This window comes from Pithys albifrons, chromosome 1, assembly GCF_047495875.1.
Source record: "Pithys albifrons albifrons isolate INPA30051 chromosome 1, PitAlb_v1, whole genome shotgun sequence".
Lineage (NCBI taxonomy): Eukaryota > Metazoa > Chordata > Aves > Passeriformes > Thamnophilidae > Pithys > Pithys albifrons.
Window position 1 is genome coordinate 7417903 of NC_092458.1, and position 17509 is coordinate 7435411.

General features: G+C 42.6%; 1 protein-coding gene across 4 annotated transcripts in view; it reads left to right on the top strand.

Moving 5' to 3' along the window:
• Positions 1-1003: 1003 nt before the first annotated feature.
• The window catches only part of MAP7D2 (MAP7 domain containing 2), an 86170-nt gene continuing 69664 nt past the window's right edge, over positions 1004-17509 (top strand). For 3 of the 4 annotated variants that reach the window (XM_071553072.1, XM_071553005.1, XM_071553136.1), the window contains exon 1: positions 1147-1306. In XM_071553072.1, the coding sequence (XP_071409173.1) occupies positions 1264-1306 (43 nt within the window). In that variant the 5' untranslated portion in view covers positions 1147-1263. Of the gene's footprint in view, positions 1307-17509 lie in introns of all 4 variants that reach the window. The other variant, XM_071553291.1, reaches the window with a different exon arrangement.

Below are 17509 nucleotides of genomic sequence, written 5' to 3' on the forward strand. Positions count from 1 at the left end.
GAGCTCTTTGACCAAAGGTTGGCCTGAGAAACAGCTGGCATGAAAACGACAATTTGACAGAGTTATAAAAAAGGAAAATTAATAATTTCATTGATAAGGCAACATTAAAAATAATTGTTACTATATGGACCAGAAAACCTAAATCTATGTAGTTTAACTTTATTGGGGTGTGTGAACCCAAACACAAGGACACTATTTGAATGTGTAGATGGAAGATGAACTGTTGCCCTGTGCCCCAGCAGAGTAATTTGCACTTAATAAGAAAAAGTGATTTACTGGAAGACGCAGCAGGAATACCAAAGCAAATGCTTTTAAAACAAACAAACAAACAAACAAACAAAACAACAACAGAAAACCAAACAGCAAAGACTTTCCTCCTCCATCCCCTTATGTTGACTATGTTCTGTATTTACAGGTAAAGAATATAAAGGCAATATAATTGCTTGGCAAAAAAAGAAGAGAACAAAAGGCATACAAAAGGCAAGTGTGAGGACTAAATATGTTTTATATCTAAATTTCGGTAAACTGGCAGTGAAGATGAGTCAATAAGGTGCTTGGAATCTATCACCAGTTTCGACGATGTTTTGGGATATTGGAGCTGGAGCTGCCCCAAGGCCATACGTCCCGGGCCAGCTGTGATTCTGTCTCCCTGCCGAATCCCAGCGTGGTCCAGAAGCAGCAAAAAGAGGAGAGTGGGAGCAAAAGAAATATGCAAGGTGTGTGTTAAAGGGCGGGTTCCATCACCAGCGTGTTAGGTGATGAAGAGAAACAAAGAAGATGTTTCTTTATTCCTCCTCTTCTAAGCTCGAGTACGAAGCGATCCTGCCGCTGCAGGGCCAGCCCGGCCTCAAGGACCGCCCGTGGGGCGAACGGGAGCGCAGCTGGATGAGAGGGACACACTTGAGCCTTTCGCTGGTGCCACCGATTCACCCGAGGCTGCAAACAGCTGGATAGGAAAATCCGGGAAAACGGCCAGAGTGCCGCGGGGAGCCGAAGGGCACGCGTTGTTTGGTCCCAGGGACACACCGGGCGTGCCCCGCGGCGGGGCGGGGCGGCACCGGCACTGACACCGACACCGGCACCGGCACCAGCCTCAGCACCTGGCGGCCCTGGGGCCGCGCTCTGCCGCTCCTCCCCGCCGTGTCAGGTGCCGGGGGCGGGCACTGCGCCTGTGCGGCGGCCGCGGGGCCGCGGAGGAGCCGAGCGGAGCGGAGCGGAGCCCCAGGACCGGCAGCAGCGCCAGCACCGGCCTCGCCGCGGAAGATGTCGGAGCCGGGGGCTGCGCGCAGCCACCCGCGGGCCACAGGTAAGGGACGGTCCACGGCCCCGCATCCCTCCGGCTGCTCCCGCATCCCGCGGTTTTCCCGGCGCCGTCCCGTCCCCTCCTCTCCCGTCCGGCGCTATCGGCGCCTCGGGGATCGCAGGTGCCGGGCGGTCCAGCTGCCATCCCCGAGGGATCGGGCGCGCTGTGCCCGCCGGGGCTGCCGGCGCCGGACGGCCCCCCCCCCCCGGAGGGGACACGGGGCAGGGCTCGTCCGGCGCTCTCGGCGAACCTTTTCCTTGCCCTTTGTGGTGCGGGAGGTGTTGGCCATGAGGCGGCTTTTGTGCCGCCGCGGGTTCCCCGCCGCCGGCGGTGCCCGGCCGTGCCCCGGAGCGCGGAGCGGGGAGGGAGCGATTCACAAACCTCTGTTCGGCGGTGCCTGGGCCTGCCTGTGCCGGTGCTGCCCAGCCCGGGCAGCAAACTGGTTGAGCTGGTATCGAGCGTGAACGCCTCACTCGGAGCCCTTGTACAGGCACGGCTCCTGGTTAAGGTCCCTCCTCGTTGCTCAGCGAACGTAACTTTTAATTTCCGAGGGCAAAAAGGGTGTGTTGAGATGTGGTGGAGGCTGCTTCGGCATGTGGAGTAACTAACACCTGGCGTGGGATCAAGTCCCAGCACCAGGAGATGTGGCCAGGGCTCGTGGTCCTGACCTTGCTCTTGGCTTCCCGTGTAGGTGTCAGGGTTAGACCAACCTGCTCTTTCTTCACATGACCTCTCCTGGGCTTCAGGTGTGAGGTGAACGGTGATTAGGGGTTAGGTAGCTGCTCATTATACTTTTACCTTTATTATCTGATATGGAGTCTCTGTTTTGTGGATGGTAAACCATCTAAACCTGGGACATAAGAGGGAATTCATTTCCTGCTTGTCCTAAGCCCTTGTAGTGACTAAAAGTAGCTTTACAATTCTTTGGAAGTATTATCCCAAATTTATGGAGTGGGAAGATGAATCTGAGACTTTGCCTTCTCTGAGGTAACACTGTGAGGAGCCAAGAAGGGAGATGGGAACACCTGTGTTTGCTGTTCCTCGCCCTTTCCTTGTGCTCAGCACTCACGGCTTCTGCTGTTGCAGATGAGCAGTCAGTCTCTCTTTGGTCTTGTGTCTCCATTTTTTCATGTTTCACGTGGAAGAGAAGGGAGCAAAACAAATTTGGGATTCTCTGTGAAATATTCACTTGCACTCTTCCCGGACATTTTTCTTTCTGTGTTTTTCTAGTTTCTGCTCTTAATTTTAGAGGCAAACGTTGAAAAATAAATTCACTTATTATATAGACCAGTACATCATCTATTTTTCACCCTGTATGAGATTGGGAATCCATAGAAAAGGCAGCACGTGGTATAATTAAAGGTGATATCAAATGGGTTGTGTTGTGGAGCGTGGACAGGCACAAGCAGATGCAATCACTTGTGGTCTAGAACTGGCATTTGAACACTAATGCCCAAGCAAGGCAATGTAGAGTGGTCTTAGCCAAATTTGTTATTTGAGTTGTCTGCTAGGAGATCACATATGATGTGGCATGAAAGACTGTGTGTGGTGTGTTTTACAGACAGCCATATGGGTGGGATTTGGATCTGCTGCAGCAGATAATGGGACTTTTTTTTTTTTTGCGACTTACCAATTTTGTAGCAAGCACAACAGCCGGAATCATTAATATGGAAGTGGAAATGATGTTCTTATAATTCACATATTTGTGTATATGTCTTGGTTCTGGAGTCCTCATCTTGTTCATAGGGGTAGGAAGAATCTTACCTCTGTGTTCCAAAGTAAAATGCTCCTTCCCACAATGTTGCCCCCCCAAAGGGTGCTGCCCCAGCAATGGGCAGTGACTGTGGCCACTGTTCCCCTTCCTAAACTTGTAGTTCTCTGGTAGTGTCCAAGTGTTCATCTGGGGATGCTCCAATGCTGATGGAACTGCGAGGATGGCAGTGGAAAGAGAGGAAGGACATTTAGCACGTCCTGCACTTCAGACTGTGTGCCCAGACAAGCGGTAGCAAACAAGCCTTCGGTAAGGAAGGTATTTGCATCTCCTGACTACTCAGAAAGAGAATATTGTTCACCTGTTTATAATTCTGAAAACAAGGAGCAGACTTCTGTGCACAAGCAAATAATATTTGCAGAACTCAAGTATATCACTTTGCCAGAAATTAAAGGCATGAGGTAAACAAAAGAGAGGCTACAGCCTGAGAAGACACTGTAGGAATCTTTTTGTTAGAAAGAGTGTTAGGTGACCAAAACACAGACATTATTGCCTCTGCTGTCTGTAGTAAAGGTAATGACTAAAGAGCATTTGAAGGACAAGCTGCTCAGTATTGAATCTCTCATCTTCCCTTTTGCTGTCCAGTGAGATTTGCTTAAGGTATGTGCTGAAAGACAGAAATCCTGGACACTTTGATCTTCAAACCAAAATGATTTGGAGTTTTTTATTCTTACAGAAGACATGGTCACCCCAAATGAATTTTTAGAAAAAATGCCACATTGTGCCTGTATATCACAAAAGCAATTTGTGTGAAAGGAATTGATGTGTGTATCACTTTAAAACTGCTGTGTGCGTTTCTCTTGATCTCAGTGTTTGTCCAACTGATTTCTTATAGGCCAAAATTACTTAACCAACCCATAGTTACATTCTTTTTGTACTATGCTATTTTCTCTCATATAGGGACACTCAAAGTTGTTTATTCCCCACGTTAATTCAAGTGCTGCATTTCATGTGATGTTACCATTGCAAGCATTTGCTTTAATTTAGGACCGTTTAATGGGCTACATATTCTCAAGGTTACCATCTGGTACTTAAACTATTGTACCATTGTCAGACTTGGTCTCTGTCCTTCAAAAAGCAAAAGTCAAATCCCTTTTAAAGAGTTCATTAAACTGCAGTGAAACAAAGCATCTTGCTTTTGGATTTCAGGATTGCAGAAATAAAGGGTGCATCAGTTGAAAACCACATGTGAAAGAAAAGTGAAAACTTTGGTGTTTATGAGACACTTGTATAGTGTCACATACCTCCATTTGGTGGCTGGCATAGCAGTAACTCTGGAAAGACATCAGGAATGCTTTTTTATATTAATTATTTCTAGACATACTAATTGAAGGGCATGTGCATATTTAATGTAAATGAAACTATATATCCTGCATGTTGATATTGTATGAAGATTTATGTAGTAAGGCTTTTTTTAGTCTCATGAATAAATAAAATACAATTATAACTTTCTTGTTTATCAGTCGTTTGATGCCTGTGGAGCAAAACTGACAGGGAAAATGCTTTTAAAATCATATTTGTCATTCACAAATGTGTTTTAAGGCTACAAAATTTTCAAAGCAAGGCTTTTAATTCTGTTTAATTCTGGGTTATTTAGGTGGTTAGAAAAAAAAGTCTTATTTCCTTTTTGTGTGTTTCACCTCTACCAGAAGGTCCCAGTGACAGTATTGCTGAGTAGCTTATTTAGCTTTTCTCTGTTTTAGTTATCTTGACCTCTCCTCATGTAATCTAGTCTTTGCATCTACTCTGATAGGATGCTGCAGTTTTCAGCCCTTTGCTTGTGACTGCTTCAAGCTGTCGAGCAGTCTCAGTTTAAGTTCTATATCCATTTATATAGTGCTGCTTTGGATTTTTTGAGTAACATTTTATGGAATTTTTGTAGGTAACTGGGCTGTACAGGTTAGAGGGAGATAAAGCTGATCAGGAAGCTAATGCAAATTTTGGGAATGCTAACTGCACTGAGTTACAACCAACTCCAGTTGTCTCCTCCTGGTTTCCATCTTCCTTCTTTAGTTGGCTGTCACAGTTATTCTCAGCCTGCTGACTCCAGGTTTTGTGAGCTCTGTGTATCTTCTGGGTCCTGTTTGATGTAGTTTCCTTTCAGGTGACGTGTGTGTGACAGGTTATACTTGGCTCTCAGGGCACTGTGGTACAGTGATTTGGGTCAGTGAGTATGTTAAAAGCACTTGTATTACACACTCAGATTTAACTTTCTTGTGGCTATCTCCTGCTGCTTGAGAGGAAAAATCTGGATAATATACTTAAATAATGGAAGGAGTAGTAATGCCGTATCTCTGCCAAGGATACTGGAGTAATGAAAAGCAAAATTCTTTCAGAACTTGTCCTAGTTGAGCAGGAGGGACCACTTGACACTGTGTGGGGGTGATCAAAGCTGTGTATTCTACCCCCTCTATTCATTCCCCAAGGACAATGGGCCATTAGCAGCAGCTGTCCAGGGAGCCATTATCACCCTCACACCCAGCCTGAGGGGGCGGAGCTGCTAATGGGCCATCAACAGTTCAATACCCCCTGGCTCCAGAGTTAATCACCCATTGTGTGAGTCCCCGCCCAGGGGGAGGGACTGGGTGCTCCCTGAGGGTACATAAGTGGTGGGTAAGAAGACTTTGGTAACTTCTCATTGAATCCAGAGGAGCAGCAGGACCTTGACAGGAGGAGATCACTGCTCTCACCCAGACCACAGCCCTCGCCTGCACCAATAGGTTTTTCATTTCCTTTTGCTCTGGACTTGGGGGAGCCACAGGGGTCTCAGCACAAGGGCAAACAAACCCCCTTGGGTTTGTGCCCCAGGACACTGGGTTATACTGCTGGGTTTTTGTGAGTTGAAAGCAATTTCCCTTTTGTGTCAGTGTTTTTATTGTAATATTATTATTAAATTTTAGGTCTGACTTATAATCTCTCTCGTGGTGAGTTCATTTCCCCTGCTGGTTCGCCTTTAAACCAGCATAGAACTGCAACAGGTTTTTTTAATCTACATGGCTTATAACAATTTAGATAATTTCTGCCTTATTTTGCTGTAATTGACTTGTGTTTGGTATTTCTAGTACAACTTGATGTATTACCAACAGGATATATTGCCAGTGTGTTTTCTGTGACTGGAATTAGTGCACGGAGGAACATGGTATGTGTTAGTTTTCCCACTATGTTGTGTTCAAACAGCAGTGAAAAAAGTGACTTGAAATCTTGGGTAGTCACAGAGGGACTTTACAGCATAGCATTACCCTGGACTGACTTTAGAGAGAATATTTAGAAATACCTTTCACTGTGTTTTATCTCCACAATGATTAATGATGATGATGTGTTGCTGAGTAAAGATAAGAGATAAGTGGGTTCCACTAAGTGGAAATTTATCTAACTGTTAAAATGGGAAAAAAATTTAAACCCTCCAGATTATTGTTATGCTATTTAAAAGACTGTAACATATCTGACAGACTTTGTGTCTGTCATTGAAATAGTACAGTTTTGGGTTTTCTTCATTTATATCAAAAAGCTGTCAAGATCCTAAGCCCCTAGCAGCCAGAATGCTCTGTGGCTCTGAATGTTGTAAGAATCTTAGTAAAGTACTTCTTGTTGCAGTTAAATAGTAATCAAAATGTTTCATTAGTAATTACTTCTGGTTTTGAGTTGTCTTCTGTATTCTATGTATGTACATGCATAATGCTTCTACATTTCGGACTTTTGCAGTTGTAATGAAAAAATATATTAAAGTGCTTGTTGGTCACATCTTAGTTTATTTTCTTCCCACTACTTTTAAGTGCATTATCCACAGTAGTTACACTTTCCCATAACTATTTATTAGCTATGTCCTCTGCAAGTCAAAGTCTTGTGATGTATTGTGCTTCTTTTCATTTAATGTATTATTTCGTGCATACCATCTTTGCTTGCCAAATGTCAGATCAAACTGTGTGGAAATGTTTTGCCCTAAATTCTGGGACATCAGTCTCTCTTTTGCACTCATATATCTGAAGGTTTTAGCTACTGCTTTCATGTGTTGGTGTCTGTTTTCCTTTGATCAAGAGGAAGCTGATTATTCTTGTGGTATTGAGGTGCTACAGACAAACATCTCCTTTACTGAGACTGATAAAGCATTTTTGTGATCTTTGCATAAACTTCAGCTTCATAGCAGGTAGACTCCTGTTTGCTTTTTTTAGCAGCTTTTCAGTGAGAATGTCCGAAGCAGTGATGAATAGTGGAGGCATTCCTGATGTTGTGCAGGGTTTGCACATTTGCATTGTAGCTGTTTGCTTAGAAGTAGTGTTGTTTTAAACTGTTTTTCTCAGCGGACCCAAGTTTGTGTTTTGCTGTGGTTTCACGTTATTTTTCTGGGCATAAAGATGTCAGTAGCAAACTTCTTATTAATGTTTCACTCTTGTTAAATTCATTCCTTGTTACAAGAAGGAAAATGCAACTTTTGGTGTTCCAGTGTTATGCATATGTGCATAACAATGGGAAAAAACAGTGTTGAACGGAATGTCTTGTAATGATTCAACTGAAGAGATTGTTTCCTGTGCATTACAGAGGGTTTAACTTGCTGAAGTTTCTGTTTTTCATTACAAGAGTAAATACATGTTTGGCACAGTTTTAAACATTCAAATCTTTTTCCCCCCCCCCCCTTTTGTGAAAAATCTGGAAACTCTTATTTTTCTGTATTTTGAATACAGAAATAGGTGAAATTGCCCAAGATTTTGAAGCCAACCCCTTCAGTAATAATTGCATCTGTTGTTCTGTGAAGTAATTCCTGTGTGCTTGCATTTGCCTTCCAAGAGGACCAGTCCACTGAATATGTATTAACTTGGTTTGATATGATGAGCATTTTAGTCCAGGATGCCTTCTGAGTTGGTACTTTGTGCCAGAGCCAGCTGTCTCTTGGCCTCATGTGCATGTTAATACATCTACTTGCACAAAAAAAAAAAAAAAAGAAAAGAAAAAAAAAGATTTTTATCCTCCGTAACCTTACCACCATCATTGGTGTATTGTGCATCCAAGCATTTTAGAAGAAGAAAGCCTATGAAGCTTCTTAAATCTTCTTTTCTCTGTTGAGTGGTTTCTTTTACAAACTCCTTTTTTCCCCAGTATTTTAATAAATAAAATGAGTCTCTAGAATTCGGGTTTGATAAGGTGAAAAAGGATGTGTTGGATAAAAATACATGATATTATGTATCGATTTGTGGATGCCTCTGTAAAAGCATCTCAAAAAGTCTCCAACAAAGCAGCACTAACATTAGCAAATCTGATTGTTTTTTCTGTTTTGATGCCAGATGCTGGAGGATGTGTTGTGGTTTTGTTTCACTTAGGTGAGACCTGGAAGTGTGCCTTGCTTCATTCAATCCATATGAATTACCAAATTACTTGTCTCGTGCCAAGCGGAAGCTCGCAGGGCTCTTCTTTATTTCAGCAAAATGTTCACTCAAATATTTATAGTTTGCAGTTAACTTTGCTGGTAGGTGTGGTGGAACACTGAAATCCTTCATGTGGCTTCGATCAAAAGAGAAAGATACAAATTTTCCTAAGGTGCTGTGGCATGTCTGGGTCTGTAGCTCTGGCAGGAGTGCTGAGGGGATCCTCCCTGCCTTACTGGGGGGAGCTCTGCTGCCTTCCCACTTCAGGAACAGATCAAGTGATGGTTAGGAGAATACTCCCATCTGAATAAACTACCTGTGATTGCTGAGTTGGAATAAACTTCTAATATACAATCATACTGTCAGTAAAATAAACATCATTTTGGAAAAAAAATCCAGTTGTGTTAAAAATATTTTTTCACGCTTCTAAGTTTGCTGCATGGCAAATCACCTAAGGAGGGCCTTTCCTTTTGTCTCAGAGGGGAAAATTGGGCAATATTGCAGTGCTTATCCACACATCATTATTGTGATTTTACATATTTTAAGAAAATGGATGTAGTTTCTCTTCCCATGAGAGGGTGGTATCAGCTAATGGGAAGTGTTTTCCTTCCCCTGTTGCTGGTGGCTTGCCTGCCTCCTGCCAGGTATTTTCATTCCCTTGTTTATGTTGAATGTGACATCTATGTGTGACCCACTGTGTCAGGGGAAGGAGACTTCAGGGAGAGGACTGGAATGTGCTGTTGGGTCTCTTTAAAATGTTGATAAAGAGTGAGCCAATTATGGCTTCCAAAATAAATGATGGATGAGCTAGTTCTCCTTTCCCTCTCCCAAAGAGAAGAGAGTTGGGCTTTATTTTTTTGTTTAGTTTCTTGACTTTTAGTACTTCACTGTATTTAATACTTAATATAATTAATAATAATAAATAATAAAATATTTATTACTTCAGCCACAGGACATCTTTTCCCCCATGCTTAATGGCCTATTAATAGATGTAAGTATTTCCATTATGTTCCTGGGTTTAGCAGCACTAAGTGCTGTGGTTATAAGTAAACATGGCAGTTTTCAATAGTCAGAGGAAGTGGTTTAATGGTGCAGTGAATACATGGGTGCCCTTCCTTTGGCACAGATGAGTTTTTGATGAGGGTCTGGATGTGAATGCTGGATTGCAGGGTTGTGGGCCAGGATGTGTTTCATGGCTCGTTGAGGCCAGATTATGGCACTGAATGGAAACCTTTGGGTGATGCATAAGGAGAAATTATTTAGAGAAAGGTTGCGTTTCTATGGCATTATCAAGTTTCAGAACTGAAAGAAAATTTGAAACAGAAATAACTGCACAGATTGAGGCATTTACAGATAATGGGAAGAGTTTGGTTTTCATAATAATTTTCATAATCTAAGGGCAATTTTGCATTTCTTTCCTGCCTTTGAATATATTTTCCCTGTTTGGGGTTGGGTTTTTTTGCCTCTGAGGTCTTTGTAATCTCTGCTCTTATAACATAGTCACTGCCTATTTCCAGTCTTCGCTTAATTCTCATGCTGACAAAGGATGTCATAAAATGAATAAGTAGCCTATCTTTGAATTTTAATGTATTTAATCTCTGATGAAGTTGTCCAAGTCATGTGTGAATAGAACTGAAAGTCAAGTTACACAGTACAAGCACATCCACTTTCAAATCCAATTTTTGTCATGACTGGTATGTTTGAAATGCTGAATATGAACTGAATACTACAAGAGAAGTCTTCATGCAACGAAAGTTCCTTGTAATGAATGCACCCTAGAGCATAGTGACAAGCTTACAGGCCATGTATAGCAACTGAAAAGGTGTTTAAAATAGCACAGTGATGTTTCTGGAAGACCCCTGAATTCTCTGTTGCTGAAAACCCCTGCACTGCATAGATCTGGTGCCTACTTGCTGATACTGGTGCATCTGTGCTATTGATGAGCTGACATCCAACTAGGTTAACTCTTGAGATTTTTGATATTGGCTTTTTTGTTTGTCTCTCCAATGGCATTTTCCTCATTCCCTGTTCTCATCTACTCACTCCTGCCTACAAAGGACTAAGAATGGCCACCTGAGTGAGAGAAACTGTATCTCCTTCATTGGCGTCTTCCCTGGGGGCCAGAAAAAAGCATAAAGGTAGGGTATAAGATCACAGCAAGCATACAATATGTTTCCTACAGTCCCACAGATTACAGTTACAGAAGTTAGAGATGTATCCAGAAGACTTGGATACATCTTTCTTATATACATATTCCCATGCTCTAGCCTGGTCCTTGCTCTGCCTTCATAATTACACTCAATACAGTAATTAATTATTGCATTTGGTGCTCCAGTAAAGCTCACCCTACTCCATTCAGCCCTGGGAGTGGAAGGAGACAAAAACATGGTGCTATGGAGGAGGGTGGGCCCATCAGATGAGCTCCAGCAGAAATCGACCTCTCACCAGCCCACCTGCTCCTGCAGTGGGAGCCCAGAGGGCTGAAGGAGCTCTGAAGTTTTTCTTGTGGCAGCTGCAGGGGAGGCAAGGAGACCCTGAAGAGGAAGAAGGTGGAAATGAAAAGAATATGCATTCCATGCTATTTAACCTCTGCTTCAGGCATTACAGATCAGAAATAGAGGATCACCATATCAAAGAGCTCTTTGAAAATCAAAGGTAACAAAAACAAATAGGCTGAGCAATATTTTTCTAGTCTTCACAGGAGCTACTGGTTAACATGGTATTGCAGTGGGATACCCTTCTTAAGTTATAGACTCAGAAAAGCAGATGGACAGAAGTCCTCAAGTGGTTTTCCAATGTGTATTCTGCACTGAAATGAATCCAGATACCTCCTGGTGATGCACAGATCCTGAGAAATCCTGGTCAAAACTCCTGTGTTACAAGATAGCACTTGGAAGTTGCAATCTTCCTATTCTGATTTCAGTCCCAATGACTGAGAACTGTTGGATCTCATTTTGAGGAGCAATGTTTAGGTTGATTGTTATACAGTCCTTCATAAAATTGTACAGCTGAAAAGTCCAAAGAAGGAAAACTCCTAAAGGAATATAGAATAACTGTTCAGCAGCTAAAAGACAGCTTTAATGCCAACTAGATATGAATGCATTCAGCCACGCCTCTTTGTTTCCAGCTTGTAATCTAGTCCATTACTTCATGCCTTGAGAGAATAAACCAAATTTGTTCCTCTTGGCTGCCATTTGGTGGAAAAAGTTGTTTCAGCATTGTCTGGCAGATGCCGAGTGCTGTTATTAGGGAACAGTGCAATAAATAAATATACATATTTATTTGTAAGTAGAGTTTGAGTGACAGTCACTGAGTATACAGTTTGGGTCTGTGAGAATTTCTTGTGATGTAGTTTACACAACCTTGTAAGGACTGCTGATGTCAGGTCTGTAGAGGAAAAGCCTTTTGGTTTACATCAACTAGCACTGCTTTGATAAGGTGGTACAGGATTTAGCTCCTGGTTCCAGGCATGTCACACTGAAGTAATCTGTCCCTGAGCCTTCAAAAGTTTTATCAGGCACAAGAATCTCTGCATCTTCTGGTGTTAGCTGCCTTTCTCCTTTTGGTTCAGAAATGTTCAGTGCATCAATAAAAAGGGTCTAAAAGCAAAGACCCCTTGCCTGTGCACAGAGGCAGTACCAAAATGTTTGCTTGCATTTTTGAGAGAACTTCCATTTCAAATCCCATTCATGTTCCCATGTCAGAAGCTTGGATGCTGATCTACAGAAAATAAATTTTGTTTGTAGCTTGAATCCTTCTCATTGAGGTAGAGAAGGTGAGTGTAGTTGGCTGTTTATGATGGTATACCTGTAATTTTCTTTGTCTTATTGCCTGCTGTGCCAGATGAATATTTTATTTCTGCTGCCAACTCCTGGTTACAGTAAGACCAGCCTTCCTCTGTGTATGTAGACCTGCTTTTCTTTTTTTCAAGCTTTCTTCTTACATGCCCAGGATGGGATGTGGCTTTTGCTGCACTTCTGATTCCTCCTCTCCTCTTCCAAAATATTTACAGGCATCTGTTACTTCAGCCAACTCAGCTTACTCATCCCTTTCCTCTTTTCACTTGCTGCAAGTAGGCAGGTTTTTCAAGCCTTGACTCTGTATCTTTTGATTTGTATCTCCATGTGAAACAAAATTCTGGAAGAGTATAGTATTGCTGTGTAAGTTCTGACTTTCATCCTGGTGCATGGTGACGTGGGGCTCATTCCACAGAACTACCTTCTGTTGCCACTATCAAACAAAAGCCTTTCCTTGTGCAGGTGTGTCCTGAACTTTGTTCTGACCAGAGTTTGTGTCTCATTAGTCCTGGCAAGCAGCTCCACAGTCAGCTGCCTTCTGCTAAGAATGCTACAATGATTGTATCTCTGCACTGAGGCGAGGTTTGTGGACAGATAACCTCTTTTTATTAGATCAAGCAATTATAATCCAAACGAGGAAGGTTCTTTCTCTGTAGATCTGAAGGAGCAACTTGGTCCACGACACAAGGAAGTGAAGAAGTGCAAAGAACAGAAGTGGATACATAAGCCTTGAGGCTCTTGAGGCAGCCATTGGTTCCTGCTCTTAGACACAGAGGATGTTGTGATGCAGCCTTTTATATGGGGACACAGCACCTGTGATCTTTTACTCTGCTATAGCTGTGCTACGGTGTGGCAGGCACTGCCCCCAGGGGTTCTGTTCAACTCAGTGAAAGTTCTAGAGAAGCACCAGTCAAGGGGGAAGGAATAAAAGCTCAGATGTCTAATTTACCACAGACTCACAGACTATTCTGAGTTAGAAGGGACCCACAAGGATCATCGAGTCCAACTCTTAAGTCAATGACCCACACAGGGGATTGAACCCATGACCTTGGCATTATTACAACCAAGTTTTAACCAACTGAGCTAATCTCAGTATGATTCCTGGATTTGCAGGGTGAATATTGCTATCACATTTCTAATCAGTTGAAGTTAAGATAAATCTCTCAGGATTTAAAACAAAGTGTGGAACCCATTGATGAATTTTGGTCTTTCTGTGCTTGTATCTAAAATTAGTGCAGTTCTTGTTCACTTTGCCCTAAAGAAGCAACCCTGATGAGCTGGTTTGTGTTGTTACAGTAAAATCAAAAGTGAGCAATTCAGATCTATAGAAAAACCCTGTGAGACTGAGCTATCAGCCAGAACCAGCAAGGAGCTCAGCTGCTGGTGGCTGGTAGGGAGGAGGTTACTCCCCAAGAATTCACATAGTAGGAATTCACAGGACTCTGCAGGGGCACGAAAAGAGCCAGGATGAAATAATATAAACATGGGACTTGTGAGAGATAGCCTTTAACCAATTGAAGTATCTGGCGTGGTGGTGTGTTAACTCTATTAGCCAATAAGCTGTAGTCCTAACCCTCTATAAACTGTCTTCACTATAAACTTCATAAGCTTGTTGGTGAAGTCCAGTTCCTCTGCCATTTATAAATTGTTTACTTTAGGTTTGCTAACTAAAGTTGTAATGGTGGAATTCCAGGTTAGCAAAGGAGATCAAAACTGTTGTAAAACAAGAAATAAATAATAAACACCAAGGCAAACAAATCCTCTTCAACATATCTTCCTTGTCAGTATGTTTTGGTCCAGGATGAGTACTTCCATGATTTTTAAGAGCAACTAAACCAAGAGAGAATTGCTGATTGTCCTAGTTCAGCAGGAGGGACCAGCTAACCCTGTGTGGGGGTGATCAAAGCTGTGTATTCTACCCCCTCTATTCATTCCCCAAGGTCAATGGGCCATTAGCAGCAGCTGCCCAGGGAGCCATTATCACTTCACACCCAGCCTGAGGGGGGCGGAGCTGCTAATGGGCCATCAACAGTTCAACACCCCCTGGCTCCCAGAGTTAATCACCCATTGTGTGAGTCCCCACCCAGGGGGAGGGACTGGGTGCTCCCTGAGGGTACATAAGTGGTGGGTAAGAAGACCTCAGAAACTTCTCGTTGGATCCAGAGCAGCAGCAGGACCTTGACAGGAGGAGATCACCGCTCTCACCCAGACCACAGCCCTCGCCTGCACCAACAGGTTTTTCCTTTTCCTTTTGCTCTGGACTTGGGGGAGCCACAGGGGGTCTCAGCACAAGGGCAAACAAACCCCCTTGGGTTTGTGCCCCAGGACACTGGGTTATACTGCTGGGGTATTGTGAGTTGAAAGCAATTTCCCTTGTGTGTCAGTGTTGTTATTGTAATATTATTATTAAATTTTAGCTCTGACTTATAATCTCTCTCGTGGTGAGTTCGTTTCCCCTGCTGGTTCACCTTTAAACCAGCACACTGATGTGTATCATTGTTGTATGCAGTTTTGAGCTTTCTTGTAAATGTTGCAGCTGGCAAAGTTTTGGATGCACTCTCTTGCAGTCATTACTAAATATTTATCAATTTCTAAATCTAGTAAGTACTTTTAAAGTATGCAGACAAGACTCTTGTTTCATGTACTGCTGTTGATTTGTCCCCTTGGTTTTTTACCTGCTTCCACTGTACAGTGAGGATAAATGACACTATGAGTTACCTTCCTTGGAAAATGTGATGTAGTCTCCACTTTCCTTGTTTGAGACCTTACTCTGTCAAGGAAAAATGTCAGATGGAAGCTTGCTGGCTTTCTGGAAGAAATAAAAATATCATCCTTAACACAGTTAGCAAGCTTGCATTTTCATTCTCAGTGTGGTGGGATTTATAGCACCAGACTGCAGGCACATCTGGAGCTAAACTGCAGGGAGCAAACATGTTGCTGTGACTCCTTTTGCGTGGACTCTGCACATGGGACTCTGCTGTTATGCTATTCCTTTAGTAGAGAGGAATTTAACAGTGTCAAGTGTATTGTATCACTAAAGCAGTAGCAGCTTTGCTGTTTTTCTGTAGGATTTTTGTGGAGGATGTCAGGGTTAGGAGAGAGTAAAAGAGGTCCTGCTGCCACCTACAGCATCAGCAAATATCAATCTGTTCTGAGCACATCCATGCTGTCCTTCAGCGTTTTGGGAATCAAGTTCCTAAGACAGTCAGGGATCTGCAGCCAATACCTGAAAAAAGCACTTTTTCTCTTCCTTAGCTGAGCTGTGCTTCTCGTTGGGAGCCAAACTGGAACCCGCTGTCAGAGGCTTATATGCCCAAGGGCAGATTTTTTTTTTCAGCCAATTTGAAGGGAAGGGAATTTATGAGGCCAACTACAACTGCTTAATTTCATATTTAAGAGCTTTCGAAATCATTATAAAACTTCTTGATGTTCAGCCTTGTTTTATTCGACTTGACAGAAAGTTCAGTGGCCATGTAAATAAGGCAGGGCAGGGGGGAAATGAGATCCTGTTTTGAGTGTTATGTGAAATAAACTTAAGTTTTGTTTGCTTTGAGAATAGTATATATTTTAATCTCCTGCACAGATTGCCTGCCGAGTACAGATAAGTAGCAGCTCTTCTAACACTTTGCTTGTAGCATGAGGGTGTGTGCTCTTTAAAATGGCTGGCAGAACAAACTGCAGACAGGCGGAGTGAGGGTGTTTGTTGTGTACAGCGCAGATGTGTAGGAGACGGAAAGTTAAACTTTGGAACAGCAAACTATTGAGAAAGGTGGATATTTCCCTTATTACTTTCATGTCTCATCTTCTAAAATATAGCTGGATGAAAGGTGTAGTTTCATTTGACTGACAGAATGAGAGTAGTAGACAAATGTGTGTCAGGAGAGGTTTTTAAACTGTCTTCACACGTGTGGAGGCAGGGGGTAGACTACAGAGAGATGTATGTTGGCAGGGATAGTACAAACAGTCCACTTTATTTTGGGAAGAGTTGGAAGGATTGAGTATGAAACTGTATTTTTTTTTTTTGAAGCTGTAGAAGGAACTAGACCTGAAGGTGATTGTGAGTGCTTAGGAAGGTGATAAGTGGAAAAACTGTAACGACGACAAAGGCAAATCTTGGGCTTGGTTTCAGGGAGGTGAGGAGTGTGGGGTGTCTCCAGTTCAAAGCTCTTCACTGAGCATCCCCAGGTCTTGAGGGTGAGGCAATAAAAGCAGCTGTGAAGCAGCACGTGGGGTTAACCTCAACTTGTTGCAATCATGGAAAGCATTCAGTTTCAAAAAGCTGTGTGTTTGAAATACATAATGAAAAATATTAGGATTCTGCTTCTTCTGCTTATGTTAACACTGCTCTAGCCTAAGTCTTAAATGATGACCGATGTGAACCACAGCTGAGGGAGTGTGCACAGCATTGACAGCTCTGGTGTCAGGAGTAAGGAAGGAATCCATTAGTTCCTCATTTTTCTGTAGGAGCTTCTAGGTTCTTCTGAAAACAAACAACGTATCTGCTTCAGATATACATGGGTGAGTTCTGGCAAATCATGCAGTGATTCATCTGTACCTGTTCTTGGAAGAGCAGTGTCAGTGAGGGGAAAATTGTAGGATCTCTTGATGTGGGGGAACTACAGAAAAGGGTTTGCTTATTTACATGAAACATGTTTTTTGTTAGCTGATGCTACCAAGAGCTGACTGTAGTTAAGTATATGTTACAAATAATGAACAATTGATATTGTTTTCCTTCAGCCTTCTCATGATGGATTGATTTTTTTTTTTCTCCCAGCTTGAGTGCTCTGCTGTAAAAATTCTTTATTTGTTGAAGTCACTAACTCTTGGCATTTTTTCTGATGTTTCTCTTTCTACTTAGTTTACTTAGTGAGGTTTGAGTTTTGCAAGGAAAACACCTTTGCTGGTTGATGGCTCTGACTTGATCTTTTAGAAGAGTATAAAGCTCTTCAATCACTTGAATTAAGAAAAAAAGAAGTGGTGGTGGGAGGAGGGGGATGAGACACTGGAAAGCAGGTGTGTGTTGTTTTGTTTTTAGAGATTTAAAAGAGAGAATGCAGCTCATCAATTTAGTGTCAAAGCTGTGCTTTATAGGCTGGTACAATGTATTAGACAGGCATAGGTTGTTTGTTGGGAGAGATTAGAACAATATTTTCTTTCCTCAGAAATTTGTCTCCTGAGTCAGGAGGATTGAATTTCTATCACAAATCAGTGTAGTTTGCATGGGAAAAGTCTTGAGGAAGCTGTTTTTGAGCAATACCTCCTGATTTGCCTATGGCAAATG